We start from the raw sequence: 18,824 nt of genomic DNA, 5'->3' as shown, positions 1-18,824 counted from the left end.
TCCAGCTGTATTGGAATCAGTGGAGCTGCACCTATTACACGATTTGGGCTTGGGAGAGGTTGGTGGAAGGTTCTCCTTATTTAGTGACCTTTCTTTAGGTCGTCAATTGAAGATCAATGAGGGTCAATGTGAATGCTACAGTCTCTTCAAGCAGATAATGGCTGTGGGGGGCACGGGTGTCCGACCCTGAACTGATGACCTATCCTAAGGCCGTATATCACATCAGTATTTGGTGTGACCGCTCTTTGCCTACATAATAGCATCAAACCTTCTACATACACTTGTATACAGTTTTTTTGAAGGCTGTTCCATGCGTCTTTAAGAACTTATCACAAACAAAATCTTCTTTGCCTATAGGCTTGCTCCAATCCTTCTGTATCTTCATGTAATCCCTGACCGATTTAAAGGGATTCAATTATTAAAATGCTATTGTTTTGTCCCTAGCACGTAGGAATAGCCTTAAGAAAGTCTCTTCTTCTCCTACCTTTAGATGTCTTCTCCACGCCACTGTTTGGTAGAAATCCCAGTTTTCTTTGGTATGCATATGAGTTCTCTCGCAGCACTGGGGGCGGTCCTCAGCACTCAATCAGCACTGGGGGCGTCCCCAAGGCTGCGAGAGAACTCTCCAGCACCGCCTCTATCTTTGCCTGGAACGGCCTCTCCCTGCGTCTTCTACTGTCATTGGCTTCAAACTTCTAGGCATGTGCAGTCAGCTCTACCGTTGAGCCTCGGGCAACTGCACATGCCCTACGGTAATTTTCCTGTGGCCGCTTACACCATAAACTGGTGTAAGCAGCCATTTTCTTGTGGCTGCTTTCACAGTAAGTGAGCCGACTGCGCATGCCTAGAAGTTTAAAACCAGCGCCAGAAGAAGATGCAGGGAGAGGCCATTACAGGCAAAGATGGAGGCGTCGCTGGAGAGTTCTCTTGCAGCATTGGAGACGCCCCCAGTGCTGCGAGAAAACTCATTTGCATACAGAAGAAAACCAGGATTTCTACCAAACAGTGGCACAGAGAAGACATCTAAAGGTAGGAGAAGAGGCAGCTTTCTTAAGGCTATTCCTACGTGCTAGGGACAAAACAATAGCATTTTAATAATTGAATCCCTTTAATGATGTTGCTGTGGGGGGTCCGATCATCACTTCTAGACTCCTAGTTCCCCTGAAGATAGTTCTTAGCACTATCTGTATGTTTGGGGTTGTTGTCTGCATCACAAGGTCTGTCCCAGGCAGAGATTTCCAAGATTCAAGATGTTCTATTCAAGTTCTTATAAAGAAACTGCAGGAAATGAGCCAGGCTGAGGAGTTGTGCAAGTGTACCTAGAAGAATTCCTTGTAAGCAATGGGTGGTCACACCAGATATTGATGCGATTGAGATTTCTCTGTTGTTCATTTACTTACACTTTTTATTCATTATGCTAATTGTCTCAGTGTATTTTGCCGGTCCTGTGTTCCTTCTACCAGTTCCATGTGAATCTGTTGTCTGTCTTTGTGGACTGTAACATCAATGAATATGAGACCGTGTGCCAGGAGCAGAAGGAAATATTCGCAGAGAGCGGCGCAGGCCCCAGTCTTGGCATGTCTCTTGTTTTCTGGTGTTTACAATCTCCACAGGCAAATGTCATCCTATTGCCGGGTAATGCCCCTGTAAGCGCCGCTCGGCAGATGGGACAGAAGGATCAGCATTCGCAGCGCTTGGCACATCGCGGATTCAATGGCTCTTTGTGTTTTGCTATTTGTTTCCTTTGTCCACTTTGTGTCCCCACAATTGGATTCCTGTTGTCCTTGTAGTTTTTCTGAACATGCCGTGCACCGATATGAAAGTCTCTCTTATTTTTCCCCATTGCAGTTATAAACAACAGAAATTCAATCTATTAAGAGAAGAAAATGAAGGATATGCAAAATTAATTACAGAGCTTGGGCAAGATATGTCCGGGAGTATAACAAGTGATTTAATCTTGGAGAATATCAAATCCCTAATAGGTATGCGGCTTCTCAAATGTTTATCAGTGGTTATTGTTATATTTGTAAAGGGATTCTATCATTATTCTCGCGCTAACACGTAGGAATAGCCTTAAGAAATACCATTCTTCTCCTACCTTTAGATGTCTTCTCTGCGCCACTGTTTGGTAGAAATCCGGTTTTCTTCGGTATGCAAATGAGTTTTCTCACAGCACTGGGGGCGGTACTCAGCGCTCAAACAGCACTGGGGCGTCCCCAATGCTGCGAGAGAACTCTCCAGCGCCGCCTCCATCTTCTTCTGGAACAGCCTCTCTCCGCGTCTTCCTTCAGAGCTGAGTTCAAACTTCTATGAATGCACAGTCGGCTCTGCCATTGGGCCTCGGACAGAGCCAACTGCACATGCCCACAGGCCACAAGAAAGTGGCTGCTTACACAACTTACTGTGTAAGCGGCCATTTTCTTGTGGCTGTGGGCATGCACAGTCTACTCTGCCCGGGCCCGTGGCCTAGAAGATTGAAACCCAGGACGGAAGAAGACGCACAGAGAGGCCATTCCTGAAGAAGATGGAGGCGGCGCTGGAGCGTTTTCTTGCAGCATTGGGGACGTGCCAGAGCTGTTTGAGTGCTGAGGACCGCCCCCAGTGCTGCGAGAGAACTCATTTGCATACTGAAGAAAACCCGGATTTCTACGGAACGGCGGCGCAGAGAAGACATCTAAAGGTAGGAGAAGAAGAGACTTTCTTAAGGTTATTGCTACGTGTGATCGAGGGGGAAAAAAAGTGATTTTATTGTTTTATTCCCTTTAAAGGAGCATGTTATCTGGTCATCAGGTTATCACACAATATGTGGGGCAATTCTTTAACCCCTTCCCGCCAATGGCATTTTTTGATTTTCGTTTTTCATTTTTGACTCCCCTCCTTCTAAACCCCATAACTTTTTTATTTCTCCGCTCCCAGAGCCATATGAGGTCTTAATGTTTGCGGGACAAATTTTTCTTCATGATGCCACCATTAATTATTCTGTATAATGTCCTGGGAAGCTGGAAAATAATTCAGAATGGGGTGAATTTGAAGAAATAATTTCTGCGACTTTCTTACAGGCTTCGTTTTTACGGTGTTCACTGTGCAGCCACAATGACCTGTCCCCTGTATACTATGTTTTGATACGATTCCGGGGATACCAAATTTATATGGTTTTATTTACATTTATTACAACCCCTTAAAAAAATCCAAAACTGTGTACAGCCGTAACGTTTTTATACGTAAGTGTACGGGGATGTATAGGGCGTCTTTTTTTGCGGGGCCGGGTGTACTTTTTTTAGTTCTACCATTTTCGGGAAATGTTATTGCTTTGATCAGTTTTTATTCAAATTTTTATCAGAATCAAAACAGTGAAGAAACTGTGGTTTGGCACTTTTGACTATTTTTCCTGCTACGGCGTTTACCGAACAAGAAAAATATTTTTATAGATTTGTAGAGCCGGCGATTTTGGACACAGGGAGACCTACCGTATTTTTCGGACTATAAGATGCATTTTTTCCCAAAAAAATTTGGGGGGGAAAAGAGGGGTGCGTCTTATAGTCCGAATGTGGCCGCAATACAGATCCGGCATCCGCTGTAATAGAGAGGCGGATGCTGGGGAGGGTTAGACGCCGGCACAGGTGCCGGGGCCTGAGACATCGCTACACTCCTGCCCTGCATGAAGCCAGCAGCGGCAGGAGCGATGCTGCTATTCCGCTCCTCCGTCCCTCCCCGCAATAGCAGCATCGCTCCTGCTGGCTTCATGCAGGGCAGGAGTGTAGCGATGTCTCAGGCCCCGGCATATGTGCCGGCGTTTAACTCTCCCCGGCATCCGCCTATTACAGTGGATGCTGGGTCTGTATTGCGGCCCCTACCCAAAGTGTAAACTACCCCCCGTAGTACCTGTAAAGTTGCAGGCCGGCTCTTGCGTGTCGATATTGCAGGAGCCGACCTGTTCGGGTGACAGCCGGGAGCCTAATGAAGACTCCCAGGCCTGTCACTGCTATATTACCATTGCGGCTAGTCTATGACCAGCCGTAATAGTTATATACAGAATGTCCCATAGACTGCAATGCAGTTGTATTGCCGTCTATGGGACTTGCAATCAAATGACTGCAGGTTCAAGCCCCCTAGGAACTAATAAATAGTTAAAAATAAAAATAAAAAAAGCTTTAAAAATATATAATAAAAAAAATGAAATAAGAGTTCTAAATCACTTCCTTTCCCTAGAATACAATGTGGCCTTGCAGCTGTTGCAAAACTACAACTCCCATATATTAAATATTTTTACCATTTTTTGCTTCGAAATTTTTTTTTTCCCCCTATTTTCCTCCTCTAAAACCTAGGTGCGTCTTATAGTCCGAAAAATACGGTAACATGTATGTGTTTTACAGTATTTAACTACTTTTATATGTGTTCTAGGGGAAGGGGGGCGATTTGAATCTTTAATACTTTTTAAAAATGTTTATATTTTATTTACTTTTAAAAAAATAAATAAATAATTTTTTTTTTTTTTTTTGCATTTATTAGACCCCCTAGGAGTCTTGAACCCCAGGGGGTCTGATCACTAATGCAATGTATTACAATACTAATGCATTACAAAATACTGGCACTTCTATTTCAGGCTTATGTAGCATAGCCTGCTATAGACACAATGTAATGACAAGCGGGGGAACCTTCACAAGGCTCCCAGCTGTCATAGTAACGTGACGCCGGCCCCGGAGCTTACTCCGGGTGTCGGCAATCACCAGGAAAATGGCGCCTCGGTCAGCTTTGACCGAGGTGCCAGAAGAGTTAATGCCTCCGATCGGTCCCCGGACTGATTGGAGACATTAGTTCCGGTTGTCTACTGTGTAAAGCAGTAGACATCCGGCGGCTATGGTGGCCGCCCGACTCCCGGGCAGTCGCCACAGTTACACACCCGGCATGTGCTGTACTAGTGAGAGTGGGAATGGGTTAAAACATAAAAAGTACTAAGTATCCCATATATATATATATATATATATATATATATATATATATATATATATATATATATATATAATGTATTTTTATTTTTTAAGCAGACTACAAATTTTCATATATTTTTATTTTTTTATTTTTTTATTTAAAGGATGTTTTAACTTGGACCCAAATCGAGTCTTGGACATCATCTTGGAGGTGTATGAGTGCCGGCCAGAGCAGGATGATTTTTTTGTACCATTGATTGAATCCTATATGGGTATGTGCGAGCCTCAGACTCTCTGCCACATCCTCGGCTTCAAATTCAAGTTCTACCAGGTAAAGCTGTCACTTCTGTAACTCGCTTCAGCACAATGTCACCGTTTTTGGCTTTTATCTTTTTATTACATGGCTGGTGTATTTTTGCAGGAGCCTAATGGAGAGACCCCGACGTCTTTGTACAGAGTCGCCGCTGTTCTCTTACAACAGAATTTAATTGATTTGGAAGACCTTTATGTACATGTAAGTCCACACTCTGTTACCCGGACTGTCCGTGGCTTCCTTGTCGGTTTATTGGTGTGGACCGCAGGGTATATTTGCCCGTCTCCTGTACTTACTCCTCTTGTCTTCTCCCCTCAGCTCCTGCCATTAGACAGCAGTATTCTGGAAGAACACAAAAAGGAAGTTATAGAAGCAAAGCAGATTGTCCGCAAGCTGACCCTGGTGGTTCTATCATCTGACAAGTCCGAAGACAAAGAGAAGGATAAAGAAAAGGATGATGAAAAAGCTGAGAAGGTAAAAAGTTCTGAATCTGCAGCGAAGGCTTTATTCATATTTATGTGTAACGTGCCTTTATAGAAAGAGATAGAAAAGTGACGAGAGAGGATGGAGGTGCGTAAAGCCAGAAATAGAGAGAACATTTGCAGCGTTACACTGGAAAGCTTTGGTTGTTTATCTGTATGTGATGGAATTGTAACATGAAGGGTAAAGGTGAGGCCACACTACCTGTGTTAATGTCCGTTACGGTCATTCGTCTGTGTCCATTACTCTGCTACAGTTACAGCCTAGCTAATAGAGATGAGCAAACACTACAGCTGTTTCAAATAGCACACTCCCATAGAAATTAATGGACGTAGCCGGCACACAGGGGGTTAAGCGGCTGGCTACGTCCATTAATTTCTATGGGAGCGCTATTCGAAATGGCTGTTTTGAATAGTGTTCACTCATCTCTAGTAGTTAATATTTTGGATAATGTTCTTACGGTATTTGTCATTAATACATTTTGTAATGTACTTTATTAAAATACAACCTTTCTCAGGCACTCAGATGATTCCCAGTGGCCTCTAGACACCAAATAATGCTCTCCACTGGTTCACAGACACCTAATAAATGCTCCTCAGTGCCTTCCAGACAACTAACAATGTGCCCTAGTGGCCCCCTGACAACTAACAATGTGCCCTAGTGGCCCCCTAACAACTAACAATGTGCCCTAGTGGCCCCCTGACAACTAACAATGTGCCCTAGTGGCCCCCTGACAACTAACAATGTGCCCTAGTGGCCCCCTGACAACTAACAATGTGCCCTAGTGGCCCCCTGACAACTAACAATGTGCCCTAGTGGCCCCCTGACAACTAACAATGTGCCCTAGTGGCCCCCTGACAACTAACAATGTGCCCTAGTGGCCCCACACTGTTGTTGTGCTGTATAAATAATTCAATAAACAAAACAAACCCCACTTACCCATCCTCTGTCCCCGGAGCTCTGTGATTCTCTTCCTCTGCAGATCGATGCAGCAGGTGGCAGATTCCACTGTGTGAACAGGCCCTTACACCACATCAGACTGCAGCTTTAGCTGAGATGTAGCTTGTGCATTCAGTACTGCAGACGTCTTACACACATACTTGTACAATCAAATGATTTCCTTCCAGTCTAGAAAATGGAGGAGTTGATACAGAAATAAGTTTGGAGTCTTATCTACCTTTTCATTATACGAGCAATAACCTGTCTGCCATCTTGGTCTAATAGTGGTCTGGGGTCATTAATCTCACCTTGCTGTATCCGGCAGATTCTTAATCTTGGACCCCGGGGTTCTGACTGTACAATAGTCAACGAGCAACCATAGCCCAGGTAAATTACCTGAGAGATCAGGAAAAGAGGAAGGGGGTGGTGCAATACGGGGAACGCAACCAGGCCGGGTCCCCGGGGTCCATGACTAAGAATATTCCGGATACAGTAAGGCAAGTTTCACAACTCCTTATAAGCCACAGCTTGCAGTCAGAATGAACGTGCTGAGCTGTATCGTTCTTGTGGGCTGCAGATGTCACTCGCAATGTCTGGGACCCCCACTGATTGCAATAACAGGGATTGGAGCCCCCTGGTTCTTCCACCATGCACCGTGCTGCTTCATTTCATGTCTATGAGAGCGGTGGAGATGGAGCGCAGGTCTACGGGAATAACAATCCTATAAACATGAGCAATATGAGTGTAACCGTAGAGAGACGTTCTGTTTGCTTTTCATTGACGAGCAGCGTTCATTCTGCGTTCTTCTGGTCGTTGTGCTAATCCGCCAGCCAAGCCTCACTTATCCCCCTCCATTCGCCTGTCGTGTTTTATGCTCTTTGTATTATTCTCATACTTTTTTCTTTAAGTTTTCTTTTAGATTGGATTGTGCAAATGACTTCATGCTTTGTTTAGTTTAGTGCCACGGATGTAAATAAAATTGCAGAACGATCCTCGAGAGGCCACGCAAATGAGCAGAACCCAAATCCTAATTCATATTTTATTGTCGAAAGCGGCATAACGTGATTATATGCTCAGCGGTAAAATGATTAACTTGCAACGAATGTTCATTACTCCTCAGCACCCCGCACATAGTCAGGGCTCCGGCTGACACGTTACTTTTACTTTTTCCAGAAAGTCGTCTTAAGTAGTTTGTAAAGTTTTTGGATAGAATTTTTTCAGTTGTAATTTTTTAGTCTTAGGTTGTCTATTAATGTATATAATATAAAGGATGAAGGAGCTTCCACTTGTCCCTTCCTATTACATGGGCATTGCACCACATGTAAAGCTATAGCTGTTCCTGCAATTAAAGCTGCCCAACTGGCGGCCACCTGAATGCTTGTATGTATGACCTCCAGGTATATGACCCCATACACATGTATGCTTGTGGGGGGTGGTGGTAAAGATAAATAGGGGTTCAGTTTGTGGCAGACTCCTCTAATGGCATCTTTCCTACCTAGAGACTCCCCTCGGATGGTTTGCCGCTTCTGCTGACTTTCACTACCTTCTATTTTATTGACTCGCGTACGATTCATATGCAGCACAGGGCCCAGACTTCTGTACAAGGAGCTGCTTGTCTGTGCAAACAACTGAGAAGGCCGTGCACGTACATCCTACTGATTTGTGGGGTTGGCTGGAGATTCAGCATCTTGTTATTTCCTATTTTGCTCCATCCCCTGCCTGGATCCCATTTTTTGACAATCCCATAAGTATGTCATTATCCCTCTGAGCCAGTTGTGAATGCCGCCTTATGCGAAGCTCTCTCTCTCTTGCCCGTGTTACTTACTCCTTGTCGTCGATATTTCCTTTTAGGCTCCTGACAACCAGAAGCTTGGATTGCTGGAAGCGCTGCTGAAGATTGGGGACTGGCATCACGCTCAGAACATAATGGATCAGATGCCTCCATTTTACGCCACATCCCATAAGCCTATTGCATTAGCGCTGTGTCACCTTGTCCACGTCACCATCGAGCCCCTGTATCGCAGGTACGTACAGTAGTCGTCTGAGTAAATTGTGAAGGAGTTCAGGCGAGTAAATGGCTTATTGTCTTTCCAGCGAACTGATCGCTGTGTCTAAGTTACGGTTATAGGATTTCCGTGACCGCCTAATTGGGAGTATTTGTAAATGTACAATAGCTAGATATGACTTCCACGATTTTACACCGCCATTGCTGCTGTAGCCCTCTTTCAGACACTTTACCGTATTTTATATGCAAGATGAAGCAATCCGGTATGATCTGGACCATGTAGCATCTCGTAAATGAGAAGGTTGTAACACAACAGACCTGGTGAGAGTCCGGCTGAGCGCGTGCTCTGTTGTCGAGGACGTTTCGGAAAACGGTTTCTGCATGATATAGTAATTGGCTACAAATAAACCTGGCTCCATGAATAAAGGCAATGGGGACTGTATAAGAATAACCTTAAGGGCTCGTTCACACGGAGCGAGAGGGGGAGGATTTTGACGCCAAATCCACCTCAGAATCCGCCCCCTCACAATAGAGGTTTATGTAGACCACTAGCGCTCTATTTTCCATGAGCGGTTTGTTCTCGCTCTTGGAATAAATCGGCGAGCTGCCCTTTCTTCAGGCGGATTCTGCGGCATTCACTTCACAACAGCACCATCCGGACTAGGTCCAAAATCAGGACCAAAATATGTGGTCACTAGCCCCGTGTGAACTAGCCCTAAGTGACACTCCAAAACTGGGCAAAATTCATTGAAAGCAGAATGTCCTTTCTTAAAGGGATTGTCCAGGCTAAACTTTTAAAGTTTAAATACGTTGGGGCAGTGAAAAAAAAACCCCAAAACTTACTTCCCTGTCCCCGTTGCTCTGTTGTCATCCCGCGGGTCCCAGTTTGTTTTCTCTTCCAGCATTATGCAGTAGTCATGTGACCACTGAGGCCAATCAGTGGCTTCAGCACGATGCCAGCATATGACACAGGAGGCGCATGACTATGACTATGCCGCCAACGTCTCATTCCACATACAGTATATTTTGTATGTAATACATCTCATCTTATCTTTTTTTTTTTTAGGGTGGGGGTGCCCAAAGGTGCCAAGGGATCTCGCGTTTTCTCTTTGAGCAGCAAGAAGGCCCCCAGACCAGTGGAGTGTTTTGAAGACTTGAGAAGAGATGTTTTCAGCATGCTTTGTTTCCTGGGGCCACATCTATCGCATGATCCCATTTTGCTTGCAAAAGTTGTCAGACTGGGCAAAGCGTTCATGAAGGAGGTTTGTGCTTTTTAGGGCACCGCTTACTATGAATAATGGGGGAAATTTATCAACCATTCTGTTCCAGTTTTCTCATGTAGATTGGGGATGATTGTGGAGGGGACACTTGTTTCATCTGTTGTAACGGATCCTCATAATGTAGGTCATATTCTATTATTGGCCGTTTTCACTGAATTCGCCATACACTTAAATGGGATCTGTGAAATGGGCGCACCGCGGGTCTCTCATAGCGATGGCCGTGTGTGCAAGACGTTCAGTTTCTTTTAAATGTCAAATGATTAAAGGGATCCTATCATTAAAACGCATTTTTTGTGACTAACACGTAGGAATAACCTTAAGGAAGTCTCTTCTTCTCCTACCTTTAGATGTCTTCTCCACGCCGCTGTTCAGTAGAAATCCCGGTTTTCTTCAGTGTGTTAATGAGTTCTCTCGCAGCACTGGGGGCGGTCCTCAGCACTCAAACAGCACTGGGGGCGTCCCCAATGCTGCAAGAGAACTCTCCAGCACCGTCTCCATCTTCTTCAGGAATGGCCTCTTCACGTGTCTTCTTCTGACACTGGGGTTCAAACTTCTATGCCTTGGGCAGAGCCGACTTCCGCATGCCCGCGGCCACAAGAAAAATGGCCGCTTACACAGTAAATAAGTGACCATTTACTTGTGGCCAAGGCCTAGAAATTTGACCCCCAGCGCCGGAAGAAGACACGTGAAGAGACCATTCCTGAAGAAGATGGAGGCAGCGCTGCAGAGTTCTCTCGCAGTATTGGGGACGCCCCCAGTGCTGCGAGAGAACTCATTTGCATACAGAAGAAAACCGGGAATTCTACCGAGCAGCGGCACGGAGAAGACATCTAAAGGTAGGAGAGGAATAGTCTTTCTTGAGGTTATTCCTACGCGTTAGTCACAAAAAAAATGCGTTTTAATGATAGGATCCCTTTAATGACAATATGATGTGTGTTTCAGGTGTTGTGCTCTACACGACAGTCTGGTGAAAATGTGTAATTTTGTTCTTTTCTCCTCAGTTTCAGTCTGAGTCAAGTAAAGTAGACGATAAGGATAAGATGGTAAGTGCTGCTGAGACGTCAGGGTAACAACGTGCAAAAACTATGAGAGAAGGAGTCTACTAAAGAGTTCACACATAAGGAAACTGCCAGGGGACTTGTATGACGGAGACCTGGATAGCTAGAACAGCTGTTAGCCGTGGACACCCCTGGACCCCATAGAGTCTGCCGGCTTTATACTGAAACCAGTGGAGAGAGAAGTCCTCCTTGTGTGAACATAGCCTGATACAGATCCTGATTGTATAGGGAAGATGACTGTCAAGATGTCTATGTGGGATCCTCCGGTCACTGAGGCCTCATCCACATGAGAACCTCCCTGAACGGACTACCGACTGCAACTGCAAACGGTGTGCAGAGAAAGCACACGGATCACCATAGACTATAATGGGGTCCATGTGCTCGCCGCCAGATCTCCGCCAGGATCGTACTTAACAATCTACTTTCCTCTCTGCATGATTCGTGTGGACACCGCGCGGCAAGCACACGGACCCCATTATAGTCTATGGGGTCTGTGTGCTTTCTCTGCACACCGCTTGCAGTTGCGTCTGGTATTCCATAAGGGGGGGCCTCATGCAGACTCCCCCGAACATAATACCGAACACAGGTGTGAACGAAGGGTCAGTAAGATATGATTAGGCCCAGAAACTGATTACAAGCCCAACTTCATGCCCAGCAATATGGGACTCTCGCCTCTTATTCCATTTTCTTATATTTTTGATGGACGGCTTCTAATCTATGTAATGTTGTTCTTTCCCAACAGGAAATCTTATTCAGTTGCTTTCTTAGCATCACAGACCAAGTTTTACTTCCATCATTAACACTAATGGATTGTAATGCATGCATGTCTGAGGAACTTTGGGGGATGATCAAAACCTTTCCGTACCAATACAGGTAAGCTGACGCTGTGCAGGGATTTTAAAGTGTCACTTTGGTTTTTTTGTTCTGTAAAATGTACTAGCTATTAAGCTTCTTACATAACGACTTCTTATGCGACAAATTGTAGTCGTCTCTTCTTTCCTTCCTTCACTCACACAATGAAAGTTTCGTAAGTTTATTACCAAAAAAGTCATTTTGGAGTCAATGGACAGGATACTTTATGCAATGGCTTTTCTCTGTTTTAAAGGGGTGATCCTCCCTTAGCAGCTTGCAGGACATCTCTCTTTTCCATATTCATAGATTCTTATACGGGGGGGTCTTTTCATACCCCGAGTATATTGATTAGAGGCCAGGAGAGGTAAGAGAACATAAAAACAGTTACTTACCTCTCCGGGCTCCAGACAGGCTTCAGGCCTAGTTGTGTGACGTCACATGAACAGGGCCTGTGTCCTGGGTTTGCAGCGGAGCCGGGGGTAGGTAAGTAACAGTGTCTCTGATTATTATACTCTGGAGCCTAAAAACACCCCTGAGTATAATAATTGTTCATGGGTGTCCACAGTGGGGCATAATGTTGTGTGCAGGGGCCAGTAAGGGACATAATACTGTGTGCAGGGGCCACTATGGGGCATAATACTGTGTGCAGGGGCCAGTAAGGGACATAATACTGTGTGCAGGGGTCACTATGGGACATAATACTGTGTGCAGGGGTCACTATGGGACATAATACTGTGTGCAGGGGCCACTATGGGGCATAATACTGTGTGCAGGGGCCAGTAAGGGACATAATACTGTGTGCAGGGGCCAGTAAGGGACATAATACTGTGTGCAGGGGCCACTATGGGGCATAATACTGTGTGCAGGGGTCACTATGGGACATAATACTGTGTGCAGGGGCCACTATGGGGCATAATACTGTGTGCAGGGGCCAGTAAGGGACATAATACTGTGTGCAGGGGCCAGTAAGGGACATAATACTGTGTGCAGGGGCCACTATGGGGCATAATACTGTGTGCAGGGGCCAGTAAGGGACATAATACTGTGTGCAGGGGCCAGTAAGGGACATAATACTGTGTGCAGGGGCCACTATGGGACATAATACTGTGTGCAGGGGCCACTATGGGGTATAATACTGTGTGCAGGGGCCACTATGGGACATAATACTGTGTGCAGGGGCCACTATGGAACATAATACTGTGTGCAGGGGCCACTATGGGACATAATACTGTGTGCAGGGGTCACTATGGGGCATAATACTGTGTGCAGGGACCACTATGGGGCATAATACTGTGTGGAGGGGCCACTATGGGACATAATACTGTGTGCAGGGGCCACTATGGGACATAATACTGTGTGCAGGGGCCAGTAAGGGACATAATACTGTGTGCAGGGGCCACTATGGGACATAATACTGTGTGCAGGGGCCAGTAAGGGACATAATACTGTGTGCAGGGGCCACTATGGGACATAATACTGTGTGGAGGGGCCACTATGGGGGATAATACTGTGTGCAGGGGTCACTATGGGACATAATACTATGTGCAGGGACCACTATGGGACATAATACTGTGTACAGGGGCCACTATGGGGGATAATACTGTGTGCAGGGGTCACTATGGGACACAATACTGTGTGCAGGGACCGCTATGGGGTATAATACTGTGTGCAGGGGCCACTATGGGACATAATACTGTGTGCAGGGGCCACTATGGGACATAATACTGTGTGCAGGGGCCACTATGGGACATAATACTGTGTGCAGAGGCCACTATGGGGCATAATACTGTGTGCAGGGGCCACTATGGGGCATAATACTGTGTGCAGGGGCCACTATGGGGGATAATACTGTGTGCAGGGGCCACTATGGGACATAATACTGTGTGCAGGGGTCACTATGGGACATAATACTATGTGCAGGGACCACTATGGGACATAATACTGTGTACAGGGGCCACTATGGGGGATAATACTGTGTGCAGGGGTCACTATGGGACATAATACTATGTGCAGGGACCACTATGGGACATAATACTGTGTACAGGGGCCACTATGGGGGATAATACTGTGTGCAGGGGTCACTATGGGACATAATACTATGTGCAGGGACCACTATGGGACATAATACTGTGTACAGGGGCCACTATGGGGGATAATACTGTGTGCAGGGGCCACTATGGGACATAATACTGTGTGCAGGGGTCACTATGGGACACAATACTGTGTGCAGGGACCGCTATGGGGTATAATACTGTGTGCAGGGGCCACTATGGGGCATAATACTGTGTGCAGGGGCCACTATGGGACATAATACTGTGTGCAGGGGCCACTATGGGGCATAATACTGTGTGCAGGGGCCACTATGGGACATAATACTGTGTGCAGGGGCCACTATGGGACATAATACTGTGTGCAGGGGCCACTATGGGACATAATACTGTGTGCAGAGGCCACTATGGGGCATAATACTGTGTGCAGGGGCCACTATGGGGCATAATACTGTGTGCAGGGGCCACTATGGGGGATAATACTGTGTGCAGGGGCCACTATGGGACATAATACTGTGTGCAGAGGCCACTATGGGGCATAATACTGTGTGCAGGGGCCACTATGGGGCATAATACTGTGTGCAGGGGCCACTATGGGGGATAATACTGTGTGCAGGGGCCACTATGGGGGATAATACTGTGTGCAGGGGCCACTATGGGGGATAATACTGTGTGCAGGGGCCACTATGGGACATAATACTGTGTGCAGGGGCCACTATGGGGGATAATACTGTGTGCAGGGGCCACTATGGGGGATAATACTGTGTGCAGGGGCCACTATGGGGCATAATACTGTGTGCAGGGGCCACTATGGGGCATAATACTGTGTGCAGGGGTCACTATGGGACATAATACTGTGTGCAGGGGCCACTATGGGGCATAATACTGTGTGCAGGGGCCACTATGGGACATAATACTGTGTGCAGGTGCCACTATGGGACATAATACTGTGTGCAGGGGCCACTATGGGGGATAATACTGTGTGCAGGGGCCACTATGGGGCATAATACTGTGTGCAGGGGTCACTATGGGACATAATACTGTGTGCAGGGGCCACTATGGGACATAATACTGTGTGCAGGGGCCACTATGGGGCATAATACTGTGTGCAGGGGTCACTATGGGACATAATACGGTGTCACCCATGCAGCAGCTTAGCCTGAGGTCATCTATAGGGTTAGGTAATGGCAGATGGTGCTAATAGTCGGCTATGGTAACGTCTGCCCCTCTTACACGGGCTCTGCCGCACATTCGTGTATCCTCCCACTTCGTAGTGCCAGACCTGCAGTTGTGATAATATTGTATGTAGAATATTGTACGGCTGCTGTTCTATCTCCAGTAATTCTCTTTTGTTTGATCTATAGATATCGTCTGTACGGACAGTGGAAGAATGAAACCTACAATAATCACCCATTGCTTGTAAAAGTCAAAGCACAAACAATTGATCGAGCCAAATACATCATGAAGTAAGTGATGACTTGCGGAGCGTCTAACCGGCCGGTCTCCTTCCATAGCCGCGGGCTCTTTGCATATATTGGCTGTTCCTCATAAGTCTCTTGGTCAGGGCAGCATGATGCAGATACGGTTTGTTAGCAGGGGAGAATAAACTGTTGCCAGAAAACAAGGGATTGCGCAGGTTGAAGTATAATATGTCCAGTCTTTCTTCCCTCTGACATCTACTGATCAGGGAGGAGGAGGGCACTCCCATGCACATTAGGTTCTCAGCAGGCCCCATTGGCCGTTTTGGATGATGTTCATCTAATATTTATGGCATTTGCTTCTGGGCAGACACAACAGTGATGGAGAGAATTGACCAAGTGTGTCCAGTCTCCAATAGCAATATTACACATCAATCGTTCTATGATAACCTCGGCATCAGCGCTCTAATGGCAATCGCATGAATGTGAAGGGTCTCCTGGCCCCAGCCAGCTATATAGGAGACCGACTACACCACTCGCACACCATAACCCCCCATGTCTGACAGTGGTCTGATGGATGCGGCTTTACACCATTTAAAGGGATTCTATCATTAAAATGACATTTTTTTTCTCTCGATAACACGTAGGAATAGTCTTAAGAAAGTCTCTTCTTCTCCTACCTTTAGATATCATCTCCACGCCACCGTTTGGTAGACATCCTGGTTTTCTTTGATATGCAAATGAGTTCTCTTGCAGCACTGGGGGCGGTCCTCAGCACTCAAACAGCACTGGGGGCTTCACCAATGCTACGAGAGAACTCTCCAGTGCTGCCTCCATCTTCTTCAGGAACGGTCTCTCCCTGCGTCTTCTTCCGCCGCTGGCTTCAAACTTGTAAGCCTCGGGCAGAGCCGACTGCGCATGCCCGCCTGGTGTAAGCCGCCATGTTCTTGTGGGCACTTACATAGTAAGTATGAGCAGTTGGCTTGGCCCGATGGCAGAGCAGACTGCGCATGCGCAGAAGTTTGACCCGCAGCGCCAGAAGAAAATGCAGGGAGAAGCCGTTCCAGGCGAAGATAGAGGTGGCGCTGGAGAGTTCTGTCGCAGCATTGGGGATGCCCCCCGTGCTGCAAGAGAACTCATTTGCATACAGAAGAGAACTGGGATTTCTACAGAATGGCGGTGCAGAGAAGACATCTAAAGGTAGGAGAAGAAGAGGCTTTCTCAAGGCTGAAAAATCTGAATTGGTTTCTTTCTGCATTATAAAATTTAAAAAATACAAAAATAGAAAAAGATATAAAGTAGCTCACCCTTGTAGTCGTTCAAATGATGATTGTTGGTGCACGACCCTATTCTCCTTGACTCATTGGAGTAAATAAATGGAAGTATAATCTTGTCAAACCGAAGGTTCGATATAAGGGTCCGCGACTCACAGCTTGTAAAAACTTTTCTTTTTATTTCATCCTTTTAAAATTTCTGTTTGCCACCATAGGCTGAAGTATACATTTAAACACAAAAAAACATAGTGTAGACAAGGTAGACACTGGACATGGTGAGTTAAAAACCGCTAGAAAACTGACGCGTTTCGGGACTATTGAGGCGTCCCTTACTCATAGTGAAACTAGCCTCAATAGTCCCGAAACGCGTCAGTTTTCTAGCGGTTTTTAACTCACCATGTCCAGTGTCTACCTTGTCTACACTATGTTTTTTTGTGTTTAAATGTATACTTCAGCCTATGGTGGCAAACAGAAATTTTAAAAGGATGAAATAAAAAGAAAAGTTTTTACAAGCTGTGAGTCGCGGACCCTTATATCGAACCTTCGGTTTGACAAGATTATACTTCCATTATAAAATTTACAATAAAAATAATTGGAAATGTTTTATTAAAGCCCGGCAGTTAAGGAACCATTACACGTAACCCGGAGTGCAGATTCAATAAGCCCATCTCTAGGTGCTAAGAAATCTCTGTGTCTGCGTTTCGGGCCTAGACATTTAATATTCCTTAGACGCGGCCGGTATGAACCATTGCAGCCGGTGATAAATGAGCGCACGCTGCAGCACTGCAGTCCTGTTATCACCCAGGCAGAAACGCGTCCACTTACAGGAGACTTATAGACCGCACGCGGCACCTGCTGGAAATCTCCGTACATGTAATGAGCTCAATCACAGATTGCTATGAAGCAATTATTTTCGCACGCGCTCACGAGATTCTTATCTCCTTCATTAAGCGCCGCTCTCATTAGGAACATGGGTACAGTAGTTACTCAGGACTTTCCACTTCGCATGTCTCGTACGCTTTTATAGGCCATCGACACAAAATATTTTTATGACTTGGAAACGTTACTGTAGAATTTGTGTGTTGTGATAAGACGTTCGCGCGCCGGCGGTGCCTCGTAGTCCTGATCTATGGAGGCAGCCGCACTAGTCTGCAGTCATTCGCCCTTTTGTGTTTTTGCAAAATAAAAAATCAAAATCCTCCGTAGTTGTTTTTTATGGATTTCTCCCCCCTTTTATTTTATACATCCACTTGGCGTGTGTTTATGGCCAATTAAACTGTTAATGGCCCCCATAAAACATCATCTTATAGGTGCAGCCAAATGTTCATCCCCTCCCCCTCTTTTCCCTTTCAGACGTCTAACAAAAGAAAATGTGAAGCCATCAGGACGGCAAATAGGAAAACTAAGCCATAGCAATCCAACCATATTGTTTGACTATGTAAGTTTGTTTCTTCCTATATAATATTCCTGTGTGTTTGTGGCTCTGTGTAGGACGTGTAATGGCTGCAGAAGGGGGTCAGACAGACATCGAGATGGTCTCGTAAGAACGGAATCTACTCGAGCTGTAGAAATATCAATAGACGTGGGGCTGGGGGTGTATTGTCTCTATAAAGGGGTGAAGAATCTTATAGGCCAGGGGTAGGGAACCTTTGGCACTCCAAGTGTTGTGAAACTACAACTCCCAGCATGCATGCTTCCTCTGCAGGTCTTGGAAGTAAATAGAGCATGTTGGGAGTTGTAGTTTCACAGCAGCTGCAGAGCCGAAGGTTCCCTACCCCTGGTGTAGGCTCTGGAGTTCTCCTAAAGGTAGTTCTGTCAAAGAATAAGATGGCTGTACCACCTGTTGGAAGGCAGCAATCCTAGAAGTCATTGTCCCACTCTTTGAAGGTTTACATCGTAGGCCTGATTTAAAGGGATCCTATCATTGGATTCCCTTTTTTTCTGACTAACACATAGGAATAGCCTTAAGAAAGCCTCTTCTTTTTTTTTTATTTTTTTTATGTAGATTGTGAGCCCCACATAGAGCTCACAATGTACATTTTTCCCTATCAGTATGTCTTTTTTGGAATATGGGATGGAAATCCATGCAAACACGGGGAGAACATACAAACTCTTTGCGGATGGTTTTTTGCCCTTGGCGGGATTTGAACACCAGGACTCCAGCACTGCAAGGCTGCACTGCTAACCACTGAGTCACCGTGTGGCCCCGAAAGCCTCTTCTTCTCCTAC

The 18,824-nt window shown here is 45.8% G+C and overlaps 1 protein-coding gene across 1 annotated transcript in view; it reads left to right on the top strand.

The window, feature by feature from the left end:
• THOC2 (THO complex subunit 2) overlaps positions 1-18,824 on the top strand; it is an 84,311-nt gene that overhangs the window by 12,930 nt on the left and 52,557 nt on the right. Inside the window, exons 7-16 of the mRNA XM_075260618.1 lie at positions 1,849-1,982; positions 5,093-5,259; positions 5,350-5,442; positions 5,560-5,715; positions 8,512-8,684; positions 9,732-9,927; positions 10,947-10,988; positions 11,746-11,876; positions 15,268-15,369; positions 17,949-18,033. Of these exons, the coding sequence (XP_075116719.1) occupies positions 1,849-1,982; positions 5,093-5,259; positions 5,350-5,442; positions 5,560-5,715; positions 8,512-8,684; positions 9,732-9,927; positions 10,947-10,988; positions 11,746-11,876; positions 15,268-15,369; positions 17,949-18,033 (1,279 nt within the window). The remainder of the gene's footprint in view (positions 1-1,848; positions 1,983-5,092; positions 5,260-5,349; positions 5,443-5,559; positions 5,716-8,511; positions 8,685-9,731; positions 9,928-10,946; positions 10,989-11,745; positions 11,877-15,267; positions 15,370-17,948; positions 18,034-18,824) is intronic.

This window comes from Leptodactylus fuscus, chromosome 11 (assembly GCF_031893055.1).
Source record: "Leptodactylus fuscus isolate aLepFus1 chromosome 11, aLepFus1.hap2, whole genome shotgun sequence".
Classification (NCBI taxonomy): Eukaryota; Metazoa; Chordata; class Amphibia; order Anura; family Leptodactylidae; genus Leptodactylus; species Leptodactylus fuscus.
This window is presented reverse-complemented; position numbering and strand designations above follow the sequence as displayed.